This window comes from Buteo buteo, chromosome 11 (genome assembly GCF_964188355.1).
Source record: "Buteo buteo chromosome 11, bButBut1.hap1.1, whole genome shotgun sequence".
Classification (NCBI taxonomy): domain Eukaryota; kingdom Metazoa; phylum Chordata; class Aves; order Accipitriformes; family Accipitridae; genus Buteo; species Buteo buteo.
The window spans coordinates 27,123,821-27,143,009 of NC_134181.1; the positions used below are offsets into that span (position 1 = coordinate 27,123,821).

Genomic DNA, 19,189 nt, shown 5'->3' on the forward strand with positions numbered 1-19,189 from the left:
CTTAAGGCGGGGGCCGGGCGCGCTGCCCGCCCGGCGGAGCGCGCCCCGCGAAGCGCATGGAGCGGCGGTGGGTGCTGCTGGCCCTGCTGGGGCTCGGGCTGTGCTGGGTGGCGGCCGCCGAACGCCACACCGTCTTCTGGAACAGCTCCAACCCCCGGTGAGTGCCGCCACCCCCCACCTCGGGGGACCCCCCCCCCCCCCCAGCACCCCGGATCGGGAGCTGGTGGCCCCGAGGGCGCGGGCGGCGCCGCTCCCTGCCGGGGCTGGGCGCTCCCCGGCGGCCTTTGTCCGGGGCGGGCGGCGGGGCCGGAGCCTTCGTGGGACTGGGGAGGGGGGGGACCGAGCCCGGGTCTAGGGGGGGCGGAGGGGCTGGTGTTTAACCCCGGTGTGGTCGGGGCTGAGCCCGGCGGGGCGGTCCCGCTGCGCAGCCGGGGAGCGGCGCGGCCGGTCCAGGTGCGGAGCGGGTAGGGGGGGGGGGAACGACCAGGGGGGCCTTTCCGTTCCCAGGGCCGAGCGGGAGCGGGGCCTCTTCCTTCCCCGCGGGGGTGGCGCGGCGCCAGCCCCGACGCCGGGGCACAGGGAAGCGTGTTGACAAACACGGCCCTGGCTCCTGCCGCCTGGGCAGGATGTGCGGGGGGGAGCCTGACCGGGCCCCCCGACACCCCGGCTGCGCCCAGGAACCGGCCCCCGGGACGGGCTGTGGCTGTGGGGGTGACCCCGTCCCAGGCATCAGACCCCCAGGCTGTAGGGGTCACCCCCTGGGCCATGACCCGCAAATTGTAGGGGTGCCCCCCAAGGCACCAGCCCACCAGACTGCAGGAGTGCCCCGCTTGGCTTTAGGGGTGCCCCCCCCACTATGCACCAGACCCCTCTAGGCTACAGGGGTGCCCCCTGCCTGGGCTGTGTCCCCCCAGCTGTAGGTCACACCCCCCAGGCACCACCCCCTAGGTTGTAGGGCTGTGTGTTGTCTACCTGCCCCCCCCCCCCCAAAGGGTGACCAGGGTCCACAGGGTTTGGGGAGCAGGGGCTGGCCCCGAGGCCACCGCAGCCAGCAAGGTGAGGGGACCCCACAGAGGCCCTGATCAGCTGCCAGTTTGTCCATGTCGTCCGTCCCGTGTGTGCCCCCCCCACCCCCCAGGGTGAGTTGTGGGGAGCAGCAGGCGCTGGAGCCAGGCTGGCTGCCCCATGGGCGAGAGCTGCCGACGCCTCCTGGCTCTGGGAGTGTTGGGATGGGCAGGGTACACATTCTGGTGGGTCCCCTCCCAGCTCCCTGCCTGCTGGGGCCACTGGGGAGCTCTGGGAAGGGGGGGTGCACTCACCAGCTGGGTGCAGGGGGGCTGGTCCGGTGGGGGCTTTTCCTCCCAAAACCAGCCTGGGCAGTGTGGGACTCTGCACAGGGAAGGGTGAACCAAAGGTTGACCTGTCCTGGGCTCCGAGAGCAGTCTCCTGCCTACAGCAGCTCCTTTCTTGGCCTCGTTAATCGGTGTGAGCAATTTGGGAGTGCAGGGGAAGGGGGGTCCCCCCCATGCCTCTCCCTGCTGGAGCTGACCCCTGGCCTCCCTCCTGCCTCAGGTTCCTGTGGAACGACTACACAGTAGAGGTGCGCCTCAACGACTACCTGGACATCATCTGCCCACACTATGAGGAGGGGACTGTCGACCCCCATGTCATGGAGCGTTACACTCTCTATCTGGTGGAGCCCGAGGAATACCGGGCCTGCAAGCCCCGCTCCAAGGAGCAGATCCGCTGGGAGTGCAACAAGCCCAGCGCCCTTCATGGCCCCGAGAAGTTCTCGGAGAAGTTCCAGCGCTTCACCCCCTTCACGCTGGGCAAGGAGTTCAAGGAGGGGCACAGCTACTACTACATCTGTGAGTGCCTGGGGGTCTGCCAGGGGGCTGGGGTCCCTGCTGGGCTTCCCCCCACCCCAGTTAACCCCCATCCTCCCTTGCAGCCAAGCCCATTCACCAGCATGGGGAAGCATGCCTGAAGCTGAAGGTGACGGTCACTGGCAAAGGCAGTGAGTATCGCCCGGACCCCTTGGGTCCTGCCCGTGCCCCCCCTTTCCGCTCACAGCGTTGGTGCCCAGCTCAGCCTTTCCTGAGCTGTGTCACGGCCAGGCCGTGGCCCCCTGCCAGCTCCGGGGTGTGGGCATGTGTGGCTTGGCTGGGAAGGTGCTGGTGGCTGGTGTGGGGGATGGCCCCTGGTGAAATCTGGCTGAGGGGGGGGTCAGGGAGCTGCCCTTCACCCGCCTGACCCTGTGTTTGCTTTGCAGCTCAGGCACCGCCTGTCCCTGCCTCTACCCAGAAGGGGAGGATCCAGGCAGGTAGGTTGGTGGCTGCAGGCAGGCAGATGGGTCCAGGCAGCCGTGGGGGTGGTAGGGGAGCCGGGCTGAGCCCAGCTGCTCTTCTGGGGTGGGGGGACTGGGGAGCAGGGCTAGCAGCAACCCCCACGCTGGGTGATGTGCTGCTGGCTTGGGGCATGGCACCTCCTCCAGGGATGCTCACAGCTCTTCTCTCCCCGCAGACGATGCAGCTGCACATGTGCTGAGGAGCGTGGGGCAGAACTCAGGGATGCGGGGCAGCAGCCCCTTCACCTTCATCAGCCTCCTCCTGCCCCTCCTGGTGCCGCAGGGGCTGTGAGCCACCCCGCTGTGCCCAGACAGACCAAGGCTGTGGCCGCTGGGGACAGAGCCGGGATGCTCGGGACCCCTGTGGTCCTCACGTGTGCCCTGGGGTGGCCTACCCTGTGCACGTCTGGGCAAGGAAAGGATTTGTCAGTATTACAGGGCCAGAGGGCCCCAAGCCAAGCTGAGCAGCCAAAGCTCTCAGGCCGCCCCAGCTCCCCCGGCCCTCGCAGGCAGGATGGTCTCAGCAGCCGGAGGCTGAGTGTGAGCCTGAGGGTGGAGGAGCCGCATGTGCCCCAGACTGGAGAGGAGCAGGAGGCTGGCACCCCTGCCCCAGGACCTGAGCTTGCCCATGGATGGCCCTCGGATCTCTTTGCTGTGGGCTCAGACTGTGATGTGTCCCGCAGGCAGGGACGTGGTGCTGGCCCTGTGGCCAGCCGGGTGCCCCGGTGCTGGCTGCGGCCCCTTGGCATCACCGGCTCTGGGAGCCTGGATGTGCTTGAGAAGATGCCTGGCAGCCAGCAGAGTGGGACTGTAGGAAACATTCCCCTCCCCACTGTGCTGTGCCCCTTCCCCATCCTTCATCCCACCCCACATGGTGGGGGGGGCAGTGAGAGCTGTCCCCACCCTGGATCTCCCCCCTCCCCTCTGCTGGGTGCCAGAGGGGGCCCCCACCCCCCCAGCAGCACCCTGCGCGGGGCGCTTTGCCCACCCTGATTTGTACAGCTTTCTAACACAGGAGTTTTTATATGATTGTCTTGAATAAATAACCAAGAGCATGCTGAGCACCTGGGCTGGGGGGGGGTGTAAGGGGCCTGCCCCCCCCACCACAGGGCTGGGCTGTCCTCCTGGCCATGTCTGGCCTTGGAAGGAGGAATGGCCCATGTGGGGCATTTGTGCTGGTTAATTAATTAATTGGCTGGTGTTTGCACAGGGCTTTGAAGTGGAAAAGTGCCACGGTGGGGCTGGCTGGTGCTATCAGTTGTGTTTATCTGGTGACACAAAGCCCTCCCTGGGACTGGGGGGGGTGGTTTTTTCCCCCTCCCCCCTGCACTGGAATGAGCTTGCGGGCCTGGGGCAGCAGCTGCCCTAATGGGCAGCGAGGAGGGGGTTGAGGTGTGGCCAGAGTCCCCTGGGGCTGGACAGGGGACACAGCCTGGCAGGGCCCCAGGACCCCCTGTGGGGTGGTGGGTCCCTGGAGCCTAGTGGTCTCGGGGAACGGGGGATCTCGGGGCAGTGGGATGACAGAAATGTAGGACCCCTGAGGTGTGAGACATGGGATGTGGGGCCCTGGGGAGGTGGGAGCTCAGGGCATTGGGATCACAGGGATGTGTGACCCCAGGCATATGGGATCGGGGGGGGGAGGAGGGACCCCATGGATGCAGGGTGCTGGGGAGGTGGGCTCACAGGGACATGAGGCCTCTGGAATTTGGGGCCGTAGGGATGGAGGGTCTTGGGGAGGCAGGGTCACAGGGATGGGGGACCCCGGGCACGTAGGATCTGGGGTGTGGGAGAACTCGGGGATGCAGGGTCCTGGGGAGGCGGGCTCCCTGCACTGGGGACACCGGGGGTGGGATGTGGTTGTGTGTGTGTGCGTCCCCCTTCCCCGCTGTGGGGTGCTGCCCGGGGTGTCCCCTGGGACGGACCCTACCCGTCGCGGTGGTGTCGGGGCTGCTCGGCGCGATACGACCGGACACCCCGCTGCCTGCCTCCTTGGTCCCCGCCCGGTCCCGCGGCCGGTCCCTCCCCGGTAGTGCGTCCCGCCCCGCCCCGCCGCGGCCAGGACCGCCCCCGCTCCCCGCTGCCGCCGGTGCGGCGGCCCGGCATGGCCCCGCTGCCGCTGCTCGCCGCCACCTGCCTGGCCTGCACCCTCGCCATGTTCGGGACCGGCCTGTGAGCACCGGGGCGGCTCCGGGCACTGCGCGGCACCGGCGGCGGGGAGGGGGGGGTGTGTGCAATGGGGGGCCACGGGGGGGTTGGGGGTGCAATGGGGAGGGCACCGGGGCGGTTCGTGGGGTGCAGTGGGGGCCATGGGGGTTTTGGGGGGGGCGTTGGGGGTGCAATGGAGAGGGCACCCGGGCCGGTTTGGGGGCGTGCAATGACGTCCATTGGGGGCTGGCGCAGAGGGTTTGGGGGTGCAGGGCGAACAGCACGGGTCCAATTCAGGGGGCGCGGTGGGAGAAGAATTGAGGGTTGCGGTGTAGTGGGCACTGGGGCGGTTTGGGCAGGGCTGGGTTTGGGGGGGGTGACAAAGCTGAAGGCAAAGGACACCAGGGAACGGGGGGGTCGGGGCATGCAGGGGGGGCACTGAGGCTGTAGGGGCTGGAGGAGGGGGGGTCACAGTTGCAGTGTGGAGGGGCTGGGAATATTTCAGGGTGCATATTTTGGGGGGTGCCTGCTGGCTGCAGAGGTTGCAGACCCCCAGCACTGCACAACCCCCCCCCCCACCATGGTGCCAGGCACCCAGGAGGCTGCTCCCCCCCACTCTCCCTAGGTCTGACCTGCGCCAGATGTTGGCAACCAAGAGTGTGGAGAACATCCAGTTCCTGCCCTTCCTCACCACCGATGTCAAGTACAGTGGGGTCGAGCCCGGGGAGGGGTGTGTCTTATGCAACTGGTGGGGGTTACATGGTGGTGGGGGAGAGCAGAAGGCCCAAGGCGCAGCAGCGAGCCCCTGTGCCATTTGCCCTGCAGCAACCTGAGCTGGTTGGGCTATGGCTGCCTGAAGCAGGACTGGACCCTGATCACCGTCAACACCATTGGGGCAGCACTGCAGACCCTCTACATCCTGGCGTACCTCTACTACAGCCCTGCAAAGGTGGGGGCCAGACTGCCTGGGTTGATGGGGGGATGGAGGGACCCTCACCCTGACTGTCCCCCTCCTCTCTGCCCCAGCGCCCCGTGCTGCTGCACAGCCTGCTGCTCCTGGCCGTGCTGGTTGCTGGCTACGGCTACTTCACCCTCCTGATTGCCGATGCACGGACACGTCTGGCACGCCTGGGGCTCTTCTGCAGTGTCTTCACCATCAGCATGTACCTCTCACCGCTGGCCGACCTGGTGCGTGGGGCTGGGTGGCAGCTGGTGGGGTTGGGGGGGAGCGCAGCAGTGCTGGGACTGCCCAGCCCAGGCCCAGCCTGACATTTGCTTCTGCAGGCCAAGATTGTCCAGAGCAAGTCGACACGTTGCCTGTCCTTCCCCCTGACCATCACCACCTTCCTGGCCTCCACCAGCTGGACGCTCTACGGCCTGCAGCTCCACGACCCCTACATCACGGTGGGTTGGGGCAGCGGGCAGCCAAGGGATGCTCTCCCATCCCATTCCATCCTGTCCCGTCCCGTCCCCACCCCACGGCATTCGGCTGAGCAGTTGGCACCAGGCCGACCCCCGTCCAGCGTCGCGTGTGTCACACAGCAAAGCCCGTGACTAGGCTCAGCGAGATGAGTATTGATTTTAATTAATTAGATGGTATAAGGCCAATAAATCTCTCCCAGCAACACAGGGCTGGTGGAGCAGCGGTGGGGGAGGGCAGGAGCGCCATGAGCTGGGTAGACCCACTGCCCCCCTCCCCTGCATCATGTCCTCCTGCAGGTCCCGAATGTGCCAGGGATTGTCACCAGCATCGTGCGGTTCTGGCTTTTCTGGCGGTACCCGCCAGGCCAGGACAAGACCTACAGACCCCTGCACGCCTGAGGGGACCCCGCTGGCCCCCCCCGAGGAAGGAGCTCACGCACTGTTGGACCGATGAAGGATCCCCGAACCCTTACCAGTCTGCTCCAGCGTGGACTGGCCCCAGCCACCGAGCCCCAGGTGCCAAGGGCTGCCCGCTCCTGGCAGGACAGGGGCCCCAGGAGGGCACCTCCTGCCTCTCTGGTTCACTCTCACCGGCATCCCTCCAGCCCTTGGTCTTTCGGTGATGGTTGGATTGGTCTCAGCGATGCCTTTGGGGTGCCAGGAGCCCCCCACCCCAGTTCCTGGGCACCCCACCTGTCCCTGGGGACCCCTGGACAGTCTTCCATGCCCACGGCTCTGCCCCAGCAACCAGGCTGGGGCTGCCGGGAAGCCCTGTGTCTCTTTTGTATGAATTTAAGTGCCTTTTAATAAATCAGAGACTGAAGAGCACCTGGTTGATGTCCCCTCCTTCCTGGTGTGCTGGCTGTGGAGTGTGGGATGACTCTTGTCCCCACAGCTGCTTTGTCCCCAGGGTGGTGGGGGCTCATCCTGACACCCCCCTGGACCCTCCTCCAACAGCACCCACTTTCTGGCAGTGAGGAAGCATCAGCCCCAGCCCCAGGAAGGGAGCAGGCACAGGGCTGGGTTGGGGTAGGGAGGGGGCACCGAGGATGGCAGCACTGCCTGGGGAGGCTGCTCTGACTCCCCCCCTCCCTGAGCAGCAGCCTGGGGACACCGGTCACAACAGGGAAAGAAAAGTCCGTTCTGCAGCTTCGACATGGGGCTTGCTACCAGCTGTCAGGCCAGCAAACTTATAATCAATTAAAATCCTCGCTAAAACCACGACTGAGCGTGCACAAATCAGGCGGTTGTTGGCATCATCTCAAACTCGATTAACAAATTAACAATGATCTGGAATGAAGTTATCAGGCAAGCACATCAGCAGAGGGTCAGCAACACATTTGGATGACCAAGTTGCACAACAGATGCCCAGAGCCTTGTGAAAGGTGCCCCCCCTCCCGGGGCAGGAGACCCCTCCCCCAGGGCGAAGAGCCACATCCCTGCAGCTCTGTCGGCGCAGGCAGGTCTTCCATCCTGGATGACGCAGGCTGGATTAAGGAAGTGGTGACGAGGACTTTGGCAGAGCCCGTGCTACAGCTCAGACGCTCGTTTACACCTTGCGACGTGGCCTGGGAAAAATCAATACGGAGGCGAGCAGCAGGAACGGGGCCGAGATGCGAGCGGTGGCTGGAGGGCAAGACGAGCTCCTGCCACGCTGCAGTGTGCAGCCCCAGCCGGTGCAGCTGCAGGGCTCGCCCAGCGTGCTAGGTCTTGCTGCCGCGACCCGCGGAGCTGGGGCTCCCCTCGCCCGCACGGGCTGTGCTTGCAGGTGTGTCTGCCCCAGGGACTCGCCCCGGGGCCATGCTCGCTCCCCCAGCCACAGCAGCCCCGTTTCCCAGTGGGGAGGAGCCCCCGCTCTCCCTGCCCCAGCACCGGGGTGCAGCTCCCAGCCTCGGCGAAGGCACTGCTAAAGGACTGACCGCCTTGAGAAAAGGCAGCTTTCCCCACTGACGCACCAGACAGAAACTTGGCTGCCGACCGGTCATGCCGGCTGGCATGTGCCACGAGCGGCTGGCAGGAGTGGCCACAATGTGGCCCCACGCGCGAGGCCGGAGGCGTGTCGAGCATCTCCTGGGGATGCGAGCACCCGCAGCGGGCACATGTCTGTGCAGGGAGAAGCTGTCGCTGTGTTGCTGGCCTGCCGAGCTGCCGGAGGGCTGTGAGTAGCCCCTGGATGGCCAGGAGTAGCCTGCAGAGGGCTGTGCATAGCCCACGGAGCTTGACCTGCACCAAGGCTGCCGTCCCTGCCCCAGAAAGGCACCGCTTTGCTGAATCTAGGGTGGTGCCACCTCACAAACAGCCGCACACAGGCGAGACCGAGGGAGCTGCCCACCCTGTTCTGAGCTGCCATTGTTGCTCAGGAAACAGCTAATTAGTTGCTCCTGCTAATTAGCCCGAGTCCTCCCTCATGATACCAACTGCTCCTTTTTGCAGAAGGATGTGCAGCTGATAATTAAAAACAAGAAAGTCCTTTGGCTGGTATGTGAAGAAGCCGGGGAGGCTGCCAGGAAGGCAGGCCCCAGCATGCGTCACCACCAGCCGCACAGCTCTTCCAGCTGGGCCGGCAGTGTGGGTCTTGGGCCCCCCTGGACAGAGGGCACCCCCGGACAGAGGGCCCTCTCCCCCCTGCCCCCGCAGGGATGCCTCTGCCACAGGGCACCTCACCCCCTTCCTGGAGAAGCCTGGCACGGTGCTCTGGCACATCTACCTGCCGCTGCCCGCGAAGGTGGGGCCAGAGGAGCAGCAGATGCAGTAGCTGTGCCGGCAGGAGTAGGGAGCAGCCCCCCGGCGTGGGCTGAGCCGCCCCGGCAGGCCGGGGGACACCACAGGCTCTGGGCACTCTGCATTTTAAAGGCTGCGCCGCCTGCTCCACCCAGCCAGCCTCTCTCCTCCTTCCCCTGGAAACCAGCCAGTGGGATCAGGATGAGTCTTCTCCAGCTCCCACCTGACGGTGCGAACCACATCTGAAGGGCAGCTGGGAATGTGCTCTGCCCACAGCCGCGGGCCTTTGGGGCAAGGCCTGATCCTGTCCTTGGCACCTTGCATCCCTGCCTCTAGAGCCAAGCTCCAAGAAGCTGGGAGAGGGAGAGGCCAGGCTGGGGTCCCTGCAGCCTCTGCAGGGTGGTGGGAGTGCTGAGAGGGGACCCAGGCCTGTGTGGAGACCTGCCCCCCCACCCAAAGACCAGCCTCACAGTGGGGAGACATGAGTGATTTCCCACCAGTGTGGCTTCAAGCAGCATCCTGGGGTCCTTTGGCTGCCTGCGGCCCCCAGCCAGGGCACCACTGCCCAGAGGAGCCCCAGCCAGAGGCCCCCCACCCCAACCCGTGCCCCGGTCTCCTGGGAGCACCGTACACCACAGGCAGCCACAGTCCCTCAGCTTTATTGGGGTCAGAAGCGCAGCCCTCGTCGGCTCAGGTCTGCCCGTGCCGCGCTGATGTGCTCCTGCAGCTCAGCAGCTGCCTCCTCGCAGTCGTTGAAGGTAGCCAGGCGGTAGCCCACGGTGGCCAGGGAGTAGCAGCCGAAGGCCACCAGCAGGTAGACAGGCAGGGGCAGCAGGGCCTGCCGGCACGGGGCCGGCAACCGCAGCCCCGGCGGCGCCAGCGCCAGCGCGGCCCAGGCCGAGCCCAGCAGGGCGAGTCCGCACAGCCACTGCCCCAGTTTGGTCATGGCGGCCTGCGGAGAGAGCGGCCGTGAGAGCCGGACCGACCCGCGCCGCGCACCGACACCCCCCCGGCCCACCATAACCGGGCCGGCCCCGGTCCCCCCTCCGGGGCCTCTCGGACGAAACCCGACGCCGGCCCCCGCCGGGCCTTCGCCAGCCGGCGCCGGGCCCCGGCCCCCTCCGAGCCCTCCCGAGCCGGCCGAAGAACCGGTCCCGGCCCCGGCCCCTCCCCCACCTGGACCGATCCCGGGCCCGGCGCCCGCTCGCCCCCCGTCGCGAGGATGACGTCACGGCAGCGCGGGGTCCGCCGGGAGCTGCAGTGCCGAGCGCGCCACGTCACGTCGCACAGCGCATGCGCGGCGGGTGGTTGCGCGGGGCGGCCCCGGCGGGCGGGACCCCCGGGCCCGGGCCCGGCGGAAGCGCCGGGCTTTGTCGGCGGCGGCGGCGGCCGCAGGAAGCATCTGGTTTCCTCCGCGTCCGGCCGGGCCGGGCGGCAGGGGACTGGCGTGGGAGCAGCCCCTGCCAGCCCTCCCACGGCCACCCCGCGGTAACACCGGTGCCCGGCGGCTGCCCTCCCCCATCGCGGGGAGGGCACGGACGTGCCTTTGTTGTCCTGCCAAGCGCCGGCAGTCTCGGCCGAGGTGGCAGAGGCCTGGTGGCAGTTGGGGACGGAGCCTGCCCCTCCGCCGCTCCCCCTCCCCCAGCAGAGACCTGAGCCACCGGCACCCCCGCAGCCCCCCACCCACCCCCTGCAGCACCGGAGCCGGTTCCCACCCGCCCGGCGCCGCTGGGATTTTCCTCCATTGTGGGTCCAGGCAGAGGAGGCGCCATCCCCTCTTTTCCAGTGGGGGGGTCGACGGCTGCCACCACGCTCTGCCAGCTGGTGCCAGGAGCCACCCCGGGCAGCAGCAAGGTGGAGAACCCACCCCAGCCTCTGCCACAGCCTGGATGAGCCAAGGGGACCACTCTCAGCCACACCGGCATCCAGCCGGCAGAGGAACCAAACCCACGGCAGCGACGGGCAAGAGGCTACAAAGAAATGGCTTTATTGGGCAGCTAAGAGCCCCAAGGGGAGGGCGCAGCCCGAGGGAAGGGGCAGCAGGCTGTCAATTCCTCTTCCTGCCTTTGCCGACAGCCTTGGAGGGAGCAGCGATGGGCACTGCGGACTGGTAGAGGGTGGAGGAGATCTTGTTGATGTAGTAGAGGCCGACCATGGAGAAGATGAGGCTGTGAGAAAGGAAGAGACGAGACTGCTCAGCTGCTGGCAGGCAGGAACAGGCTAGGGTCTAACCAACATCTTCCCCTTCAATCCCGCTGCACTGTGGTGCTTAACACTGGCCACCCTGGGGGTCCCCTGGCCAGCCTTGGCCCTGCCCGGTGCCCTGTTCCCCCCCACTGCCAACGGCAAATACGAGCCGTCAGGGTCCCTGGCAGCAGCCACAGCAGCACGATGGCTGCTCCCTGCCCCACTGGGGCAAGCTGCACTTACCAGGTGGTCACACAGACTCGGTGAATGAGGCCAGAGGCAAAGAGAGCCAGCAAGAGGCAGGTGAGGACTGCAGGAGAAAAGCAGGAGAGAGAAAAGATGTAGCTGTGCTGCCCCAATGCGGCAGCCTCAGAGCAGCAGGGGCCAGTGGCCCCGCAGCATGCGAAAAGCTCAGGGGGAACTACCCGGGTGGGCCCTTCCTCCCAGGCTGGGCTGGGACCCCTGGGTCACACCGGCAGAGCACAGACGGGGCCAGGCCGCAGGCCCTTCACGACCCCAGCCCTGCCACGGGCTCCCCCTCCTCCCCGCCCCACCGCAGCACTCACTCTCCGGGAATATCTTGGCCTGGAAGCCCTTGCCGAAGACGAGGTTCTCCAGGTTGTTGAAGGCCTGGCTGGAGGGTTAAGGGACAGAACGAGGAGCTGCACCCCCGGCCCCGCTCCCCATCGCCCCAAAGGATACGGTGAGGGAGCAGACGAAGAGCGCGGAGCCCAGCAGCCCGCCCTGGATGGTCAGCCACTCGGTGGAGGCCAGTTGCCGGCTGTACATCTGCATCCCGGCGAAAAGCAGCAGCGAGAGCAGCGAGGAGAGCGCCAGGGAGGTGCCCGTGCCTACGGCTGGGGCCGCGGGGCCGCCTCAGCAAGGGCGTCGGGGCCCGGGCCACCGCAGCCGCAGGGACCGCGGGGCCACGGCTGCCCCCGGGCCCCAGCGCACCCCGCAGTCCCCCAGGCCCCGGTCGCCCCCCAGGCCCGCCTCGGCCGCTCTCCCCCCGACGCCCCGGGGCCGCCCCGACCACAGTCCCCCGTTACCCATGGTGCCCCGCGGCGTCGCCCCCGGCCCAGGACCGTCCCGTGGCTGCCGGTCTGCGCAGGCGCACTGCGACCGCGCGGGGAGGGACGCGGCACGGGGACGCGGGGGGAGGCAGTGCGCATGCGCGGCGCCCCCGCCCATCCCCGCGGGCTAAGCGCTCCGGCCGGCTCGGGCACCCCCTGGCGGCCAGGCGCGGCGCTGCAGTCCCCGCCGTCTCCCGCGCCCCCCGGTGGCGGGGAGAGGCGCAGCGGGCGCCCCGGGGGAGGGGGGGCGCGGGACCCCCCCACCGGACCCGGCCCTGGCCCTGCCCGGCGCCCCGCTCAGCCCGCCCGGGGTCCACCCCGGGCGCAGCTCGTCGAGCCGCGCTGCCGTGCGCAACGGGCTCGGCGGGGGACGGCCGGGGGTGTGGCGGGAGCCCCCCGGTGCCTCGCCGCCGCCGCCCCCCGCCGTCCCCCCGCCGCCGCTGCCGGGGAGGGTCCCGCTGAGCATGCGCGCCGCCGCCCCCCGCCCTCCCCCCGGCTCCGCCGCTCCCTGCAACAGACCGGGGCGTCCGCGGCCGCCGCTGCTGCCGCCGCCGCGGGGACCGGCGCCGGGACCGGGCGCGGAGCCATGGCCGAGGGCGAGGACCTGCAGACCTTCACCTCCATCATGGACGCGCTCGTCCGCATTAGCGTGAGCGGCGGCGGGGCGGGGGGTGTACCGCGGGGCGGCCGGGCCGGGCCGGGCCGGGCTCTCCCGGGCCCGGCGTCGCCATGGCAACGCGGTGGGGCCCGATGGCGGGGGCGGGCGGGATGGCGAGGGTGCCCTTGAGGGCCGGGCAGGCCGCGGCGAGGCCTCGGACCCGCGCCCCGACTCACCGGGCGGCGATCCCCGGGGAAGGCTGGCACCGGCCCCCCCCTGCACTGTGTCACCGCCGGGACCGGCCCCCCTCCGGGCCAGGAACACCGGGAGCGCCGGGGGCTACCTGCACAGCCGTGGGTGGGAGTCCCTGTCCCCATCCTGGCCCCGATCCTGGTGCCCATCCCGGTCCTGGCCCTGGTGCTGGTCCTGGCTCTGGTCCTGATCCTGGCCCTGGTGCCGGCCCCAGCCCAAATCCCCATCCCGATCCCAGCCCTGGTCCCCATTCTGCTGCTGGTCCCAGTGCTAGTCCTGATCCTGACCATGCTGCTGCACCAGGCCTGATCTTGGCACCAGTCCTGGCCCCCATCCTAGCCCTGGTTGCAGTGCTGGTCCTCATCCTGGCCCTGGTGCTGGTCACAGGCCTGATCCTGGCCCTGCTGCTGGTCTAAGGCCTGATCGTGGACTTGGTGCTGGTCCTGGTGCCGGTCCTGATCCTGGCCCTGGTGCCAGCCCCAGCCCCAATCCCCATCCCAGTCACAGCCCTGATCCCCATCCTGGTGCTGGTCCCAGTGCTGATCCTCCTGCCAACCCTGCTGCTGGTCCCAGGCTTGATCCTGGCCCTCGTTCTGGTCCCAGCCCTGATCCTGGCCCCAGTCCCAGCCCCAGTCCCCATCGTGGCCCTGGTCCCATCAGCAGTGGGTGATGCTCCCCCCTCTCTCCCCAGACCAGCATGAAGAACATGGAGCGGGAGCTGGTCTGCCCAGTGTGCAAGGAGATGTACAAGCAGCCGCTGGCCCTGCCCTGTACGCACAATGTCTGCCACGTCTGTGCCAGCGAGGTGCTGCTGCAGCACGGCTACCTCTGCTGTGACCCCACCTCTGAGCCCTCCTCGCCTGCTGCCACCCCTGCCACCCGTAGCCCTCGCCTGGGGCGCCGGGCCATCCCCAAGCCCGACCGCCTTGACCGCCTCCTGAAGTCAGGTGGGACAGCTGGAGGGGACTGGGATGGCACCCACTGGCTCCCCCACCGGAGGGCCAAGCAGCCCTGGGACGCCGTGCCTCGCCTGACGCCCTCCCTGCCTCCCTCTCGCAGGCTTTGGCACCTACCCGGGGCGCAAGCGGGGCACCGTGCACCCCCAGACCGTCAGCTTCCCCTGCCCTGCCTGCCAGCGGGACGTGGACCTGGGCGAGCGGGGCCTGGGCAGCCTCTTCCGCAACCTGACGCTGGAGAGGGTGGTGGAGCGCTACCGCCAGACCATCAACATCAGCGCTGCCATCATGTGCCAGTTCTGCAAGCCCCCGCAGCTGGAGGCCACCAAGGGCTGCACCGAGTGCAAGTCCAGCTTCTGCAATGAGTGCTTCAAGCTATACCACCCCTGGGGCACCCAGAAAGCCCAGCATGAGCCCACGCCCCCCACCCTCACCTTCCGCCCCAAGGTACGGCCTCTCTGTTGGGGTCTTCCTTCCCCGCTTGGGATTTTGCAGGGGGGGGGGGGGGGACAGGGACGCTGAATGGGGGATGGGCACGGAGCCCTGCTGAGCTCCCCTGTGCCCGCACAGGGGCTGATGTGCCCAGAGCACAAGGAGGAGGTGACTCACTACTGCAAGACCTGCCAGCGGCTGGTGTGCCAGCTCTGCCGCGTGCGACGCACTCACACCAGCCACAAGATCACGCCGGTGCTCAGCGCCTACCAGGCCCTCAGGGTAAGGGCCACTGGGGCCACACTCAGGGTGGGGATGGGGCTCAGCAGGGAGGAATTGGGGGCACTGGCAGAGCCCCACTGCAGATGGGGTGTGCAGGTCAGGGACGTGGGGGTTGCCAGCGCCTTGCCTCACCTCTTTCCCTGCAGGAGAAGCTGACAAAGAGCCTCGCCTACATCCTGAGCAGCCAGGACACGGTGCAGACCCAGATTGCTGAGTTGGAGGAGACGGTGAAGCACACAGAGGTGAGGGCGGAAGGTGCCCACCTGTCCCTGAGCTGTCCCTAGGTGGGGGGTGGCACTGTCAGCCTGGTCCCCTCTCCGCCGTGGGCCGTGCGGCGCGCTGACCCTGCTGTGCTTGGCAGGTGAATGGCTCGCAGGCCAAGGAGGAGGTGTCGCAGCTGATCCAGGGGCTGTGCGCCATTCTGGAGGAGAAGCGGGCAACCCTGCTGCAGGCGATCGAGGAGTGCCAGCAGGAGCGGCTGGCCAGCCTGCACTGCCAGATCCAGGAACACCAGGCCATGCTGGAGAACTCAGGCATGGTGGGCTATGCCCAGGAGGTGCTGAAGGAAACCGACCACCCCTGCTTCGTCCAGGCTGCCAAGCAGCTGCACAACAGGTACCAGGCTGCGGGGACCCTGGCGGACATGGGGCTGCTGGGGGGGCAGTCAGGGCCCTCCAGTGCCCAAGGTGACCACTGCATGCCGCCCTGACATCCATGCTCTCCCATGCCTCAGGATCCTCAGGGCCACCGACTCACTGCAGAGCTTCCGTCCTGCAGCCACGGCCTCCTTCAGCCACTTCCAGCTAGACGTCAGCAGGGAGCTGAAGCTGCTCACCGACCTGGCCTTCATCCGAGGTAAAGGCAGCAGGACCTGGGCACCGGCTGTGCCCCATGTGGAGGTGCAGCCCCTGTGGGCAGAGTGGCTCCCTGCCCGCCTCGGAGCCAGAGCTCAACCACGGCCATGGAGGGCTGCGCTCGGGTGGGCGCTCGTGGATCTGCTGGTCCCCCTTCCCCGTCAGGGATGGCCCCCATCCCAGCAGCCCCCAAAGTGATCCCTGTCTCTGCCCTGCCCTGTGCCAGGGCGGCCAGGCGAGGGGGCAGGACAGGCAGGGCCATTGTGCCAGGTAAGGGCAGCAGGAGCGCCGGAGGGTGAGTACAGAGCGGAGGCTGCCCCGCTGCAGGGCAGATGCTTCCCCACAGGGCAGGAGCCGCGTGGCCCTGCTGGACCCGCTGGCAACACTTTTCAGACCTGCTTCTACCTCTCTTTGTTTATAGGCTGCGGCCGCTGCTGAGTCGTCACTGAAGTAACTGAGGCAAGTCACATCCCTGCCCCAGAGCTGGCCCCGCTCTCTCTGTCCCATCCCTCCATCCCCACTCCCGGCCTGTCCCCCCTCCGCCGCCATTGTCCATGCCTGTCCTGCCCGCTGGTGGTGGCAGGCTGTGGCTCTGTCCCCCCTCCATCTGCTGCCACGCATCCTGCCCCCTCCTCGCCCCATTTCCGTCCGCCTCTCGCCCCATTTCCGTCCGCCTCTCGCCCCATTTCTGTCCCCTCCTCACCCCATTTCTGTCCCCTTCTCGTCCCATTTCTGTCCCCCTCCTTGCCCCACTTCCACCTGCCATCTCTTCATTTCTCCACCCTCCTTCCCACCCTGCCTTGCTGCTCCTGCCATGCCGCTGGCATCTTCACACTACTCTGCCATCCTCATCTCCTCCCCTCCTCCTCTCCTGCTGCCTCCATCCTCTCTCTTTCTCTCTCTCTCTCTTCTCCCTCCCCGACTTGCACTCAGCCTGTCTGGTCCCTGGAGCCCCACAGCAGCGAGCTCCTCTGTCTCCCTGACTCTCGCTCTCCTCTGGTGCCTACACACGGTCTCTGCAGTCAGATCCCCTTAGACTCCTGCTGGTTGTGCGTCCGTGCGTCCGTCCGGAATGCCCCCTCCCTGCGTCTGGCCGCCTCCCCGCCTGCCGGGGCAGGGGATGCTGCCTGATGCCCGCCGGTGCCTCTCCCTGCAGCGCCCGAGGCCCCCGTCATCGACACGCAGCGCACCTACGCCTACGACCAGATCTTCCTGTGCTGGCGGCTGCCGCAGCACTCGCCACCCGCCTGGCACTACACGGTGGAGTACCGCAAGACGGACACCAAGGCCAAGGGGCTGAAGCTGTGGCAGCGGCGGGAGGAGGTGCACGGCACCAGCGCCCTTGTGGAGTACCTGGACACCGACAGCGTCTACGTGCTCCGAGTGAAGGGCTGCAACAAGGCGGGCTTTGGGGAGTACAGTGAGGACATCTACCTGCACACGCCGCCTGCCCCAGGTGAGGGGTGCCAGGAGCTCGGAGCAGCGATCCAGCACCCCACCGGCCGCTCGCACCGTCCTTCTCACCTCTCCTCCTCTCCTCCTTCCTGCAGTCCTCAACTTCTTCCTGGACAACCGCTGGGGCTTCAACCGGGACCGGCTGGCCATCAGCAAGGACCAGCGGGCTGTGCGCAGCGTCCCCGGCATCCCCATGCTCTTCGCCGCTGAGCGCCTGATGACCAGCTGCCACCTCTCCATCGACCTGGTCATTGGCGACGTGGCCATCACGCAGGGCAAGAGCTACTGGGCCTGCTGCGTGGACCCCAGCTCCTACCTGGTCAAGGTGGGCGTGGGGCTGGAGAGCAAGCTGCAGGAGTGGTTCCAGGTGCCGCAGGATGTGGTGAGCCCCAGGTGAGCAGGGTCTCGGTGGGTGCGGGGGGGGGTGTCCTCCACCTGTTCCTGCCTCCCCACTGGGCACTGGCATTGGGGCACGGAGAGGAGCCCCAGCCTGTCCCTTGCATGTCAGCACCGGGACTCACCCATCCCCCCACCGCAGGTATGACCCCGACAGCGGTCATGACAGCGGGGCAGAGGACACGACGGTGGAGGCACCCCCGCCCTATGCTTTCCTCACCATTGGCATGGGCAAGATCTTGCTCTCGCACGGGTCGGCGCTCACCTCTCGCGACCCCAATGGCTGCACCGTGCCCTTACCCCCGCGCATTGGCATCTGCCTGGACTACGAGCAGGGCAAGGTGAGCTTCTATGATGCAGTCTCCTTCCGCGAGCTCTGGGAGTGCGGTGTGGACTGCTCGGGGCCCGTCTGCCCTGCCTTCTGCTTCATCGGAGGGGGTGCCCTGCATCTCCAGGAGCTGGTGGCCAACAAGCAGGAGCGTAAAGTGACCATTGGGGGCTTCGCCAAGCTGGACTGAGCCGTGCCCGTGCTCCCCGCATGCGCGCTGGCTGTGACCCCCAATTGCCCAGCGAGCTCCAGGGCCTGGGGGGGACAGGAGCAAGCAGGGAGCAGAGCACAGGGAGGGCAGCCCCAGCCCTGCTGCTGCTGCTGGGAACAGGCACATGTTTGTTTTGTGGCGTGGGGGGGAATGGGGACAGCTCTGCCATTCTCTCCTCTCCCTGTCCGCCTGCCCCTTTCCCCAGTTCAGCTTGAGGCTGCTCTGAGCTGGGGCTGAGGGCAGGGCTGGGCAGAGGGTCAGCCCTAGAGACGGACCAGGGAGGGGGGTGAGAGCAGGACACGGGGCTGTGCAGGGAGGGGGGTGGCAGGTGGTGGTGGGAGGTGATGGGGGGGGGAGAGACTGGGTGCTGGCTGGGGTGGGGGAGGCAGCTGGGCTTGGGGAGAGAGGGCGGGGTGGGGGGAGGCTGGGCTGGAACAAGGTGTGAAGACTTTTTTTAAAAATGGCTCATTTTCAATGTGGCTCACTCAGCTGCAGCACTGTGGCCACGCACAGCCACCATGGCCAGACACAGCTGCCACTGGGTCCCTCCCGCGGGCTTGCAGGCTGTGGGATCATGGTGCCCACTGCTCTCCCCTGGGGCCACAGAGTGCTGCTGGCTGCTCTGGCCTGTCCCCAGGGGAGCCATGTGCTCGGCCATCCTTGCCCATGCCCCTGCCTGCACATGTTCTGGAGGGACATGCTTGGCCCCCGTTACACCGCTCGGTGCCAAACCACACGCAGCCAGCGTGGGCTGGGGCCACGGGGTCGGGATCCAACCAGGCCAGGAGCCACGCAGGGCTGCCATCCACCAGGGGGGCCCATGCCAGGGGTCCCATGCCAGGATCCGTCCGAGCTGCTGTAGTTTCTCCTGGGTTCTGTTACAATTGCTGTATTTTCATGGTTTCCTACAATAAAATGCAATGCCAGACTCTTCCAGAGGCACCCCACGGCAGAGGGCAGCCGCCCCGCGGGGAGCACTGGCACTGGGGGCTGTGGGGTGCTGGCTGCTCCCTGGGGTGCGGTGCCCATCGGTGAGGCCGTGGGGCTGGCCCTGGCAGCGAGGCCATGGGGCTGGGCTGTCCTTCGGTCTGTGGCCAGCAGGGGCCAAACCTGCCCAGGAAAGGGTCCGGAGCAGCCCGGGCAGTGCTGACGTGTCTGGTCCCTGCCCGCACTCTGTCCAGCCACGTGGCTGCTGCCACCCTGTCCTGGGGTATCGGGGTGCTCCTGGACTGGCTGCCAGCAGAGACCATCTCCCTGCTGGGCCTAGAGAAAACACCTATAGCATTAGCGGGGGGGTCCCAAGGGTGACCGGTGCAGCCTGAGGGGGCTGCTGGGTGCTGGGGTATCCTCTTGGGGAGGGTAACAGGGGCTGGACTCCCCCCCACCCCCAGGTACCCACATCCCGTGGGGCCCTGGGGAGTGGCATGGCAGGCAGAGGAGCCACATGTGGGGCCAGACCCCACCCTGGGGAACACCCCCCCACACACACACCCCCGTTCGGAGCTAGTGGGGCTGTGGTGGCCAGGCTGG

General features: G+C 67.7%; 5 protein-coding genes across 6 annotated transcripts; 3 read left to right on the forward strand and 2 right to left on the reverse strand.

The window, feature by feature from the left end:
• On the forward strand, positions 1-3,424 carry EFNA1 (ephrin A1). Its single transcript, XM_075039568.1, has 5 exons — positions 1-157; positions 1,573-1,868; positions 1,952-2,017; positions 2,273-2,323; positions 2,524-3,424. The coding sequence occupies exons 1-5, from the start codon at positions 57-59 to the stop codon at positions 2,637-2,639; spliced, it is 630 nt and encodes a 209-aa protein (XP_074895669.1). The 5' UTR covers positions 1-56; the 3' UTR covers positions 2,640-3,424.
• A 955-nt stretch (positions 3,425-4,379) lies between these two features.
• On the forward strand, positions 4,380-6,737 carry SLC50A1 (solute carrier family 50 member 1). Of its 2 annotated transcripts, XM_075039570.1 has the most exons (6): positions 4,381-4,516; positions 5,118-5,195; positions 5,318-5,441; positions 5,519-5,680; positions 5,777-5,896; positions 6,212-6,737. In XM_075039570.1, the coding sequence occupies exons 1-6, from the start codon at positions 4,449-4,451 to the stop codon at positions 6,311-6,313; spliced, it is 654 nt and encodes a 217-aa protein (XP_074895671.1). In that variant the 5' UTR covers positions 4,381-4,448; the 3' UTR covers positions 6,314-6,737. The 2 variants fall into 2 exon arrangements, with proteins under 2 accessions (XP_074895670.1, XP_074895671.1); XM_075039569.1 differs by lacking the exon at positions 6,212-6,737 and having other exon boundaries at positions 4,380-4,516; positions 5,777-6,202.
• Positions 6,738-9,278: 2,541 nt separating this feature from the next.
• On the reverse strand, positions 9,279-9,944 carry DPM3 (dolichyl-phosphate mannosyltransferase subunit 3, regulatory). The gene is made up of 2 exons (XM_075039572.1): positions 9,812-9,944; positions 9,279-9,587 (listed from the first exon to the last, which is right to left on the reverse strand). Exon 2 carries the CDS (start codon positions 9,579-9,581, stop codon positions 9,303-9,305), a length of 279 nt encoding a protein of 92 aa, XP_074895673.1. The 5' UTR covers positions 9,582-9,587; positions 9,812-9,944; the 3' UTR covers positions 9,279-9,302.
• Positions 9,945-10,606: 662 nt separating this feature from the next.
• KRTCAP2 (keratinocyte associated protein 2) lies at positions 10,607-12,013 on the reverse strand. The gene is made up of 5 exons (XM_075041025.1): positions 11,872-12,013; positions 11,525-11,679; positions 11,389-11,452; positions 11,066-11,132; positions 10,607-10,803 (listed from the first exon to the last, which is right to left on the reverse strand). The coding sequence occupies exons 1-5, from the start codon at positions 12,011-12,013 to the stop codon at positions 10,683-10,685; spliced, it is 549 nt and encodes a 182-aa protein (XP_074897126.1). The 3' UTR covers positions 10,607-10,682.
• TRIM46 (tripartite motif containing 46) lies at positions 11,993-17,961 on the forward strand. Its single transcript, XM_075041026.1, has 10 exons — positions 11,993-12,544; positions 13,437-13,692; positions 13,805-14,148; positions 14,272-14,415; positions 14,562-14,657; positions 14,777-15,030; positions 15,149-15,270; positions 16,426-16,725; positions 16,820-17,117; positions 17,263-17,961. The coding sequence occupies exons 1-10, from the start codon at positions 11,993-11,995 to the stop codon at positions 17,636-17,638; spliced, it is 2,742 nt and encodes a 913-aa protein (XP_074897127.1). The 3' UTR covers positions 17,639-17,961.
• Positions 17,962-19,189: the final 1,228 nt, after the last annotated feature.

Bases quoted from the DNA above. Each gene is read 5' to 3' on its own strand.
- EFNA1 (XM_075039568.1), top strand. From the start codon at position 57: ATGGAGCGGCGGTGGGTGCTGCTGGCCCTGCTGGGGCTCGGGCTGTGC. The intron at 158-1,572 runs GTGAGTGCCGCC...CTCCTGCCTCAG, and splicing joins TGGAACAGCTCCAACCCCCG to GTTCCTGTGGAACGACTACA. The intron at 2,324-2,523 runs GTAGGTTGGTGG...CTCTCCCCGCAG, and splicing joins GAAGGGGAGGATCCAGGCAG to ACGATGCAGCTGCACATGTG.
- SLC50A1 (XM_075039569.1), top strand. From the start codon at position 4,449: ATGGCCCCGCTGCCGCTGCTCGCCGCCACCTGCCTGGCCTGCACCCTC. The intron at 4,517-5,117 runs GTGAGCACCGGG...CACTCTCCCTAG, and splicing joins GCCATGTTCGGGACCGGCCT to GTCTGACCTGCGCCAGATGT. The intron at 5,681-5,776 runs GTGCGTGGGGCT...TTGCTTCTGCAG, and splicing joins TCTCACCGCTGGCCGACCTG to GCCAAGATTGTCCAGAGCAA.
- DPM3 (XM_075039572.1), bottom strand. From the start codon at position 9,581: ATGACCAAACTGGGGCAGTGGCTGTGCGGACTCGCCCTGCTGGGCTCG.
- TRIM46 (XM_075041026.1), top strand. From the start codon at position 11,993: ATGCGCGGCGCCCCCGCCCATCCCCGCGGGCTAAGCGCTCCGGCCGGC. The intron at 14,658-14,776 runs GTGAGGGCGGAA...TGTGCTTGGCAG, and splicing joins AGACGGTGAAGCACACAGAG to GTGAATGGCTCGCAGGCCAA. The intron at 15,271-16,425 runs GTAAAGGCAGCA...CTCTCCCTGCAG, and splicing joins CGACCTGGCCTTCATCCGAG to CGCCCGAGGCCCCCGTCATC.
- KRTCAP2 (XM_075041025.1), bottom strand. From the start codon at position 12,013: ATGGGCGGGGGCGCCGCGCATGCGCACTGCCTCCCCCCGCGTCCCCGT. The intron at 11,133-11,388 runs GTGAGTGCTGCG...TTTCTCCTGCAG, and splicing joins GGCCAAGATATTCCCGGAGA to TCCTCACCTGCCTCTTGCTG. The intron at 10,804-11,065 runs GTAAGTGCAGCT...CCTTTCTCACAG, and splicing joins CGAGTCTGTGTGACCACCTG to CCTCATCTTCTCCATGGTCG.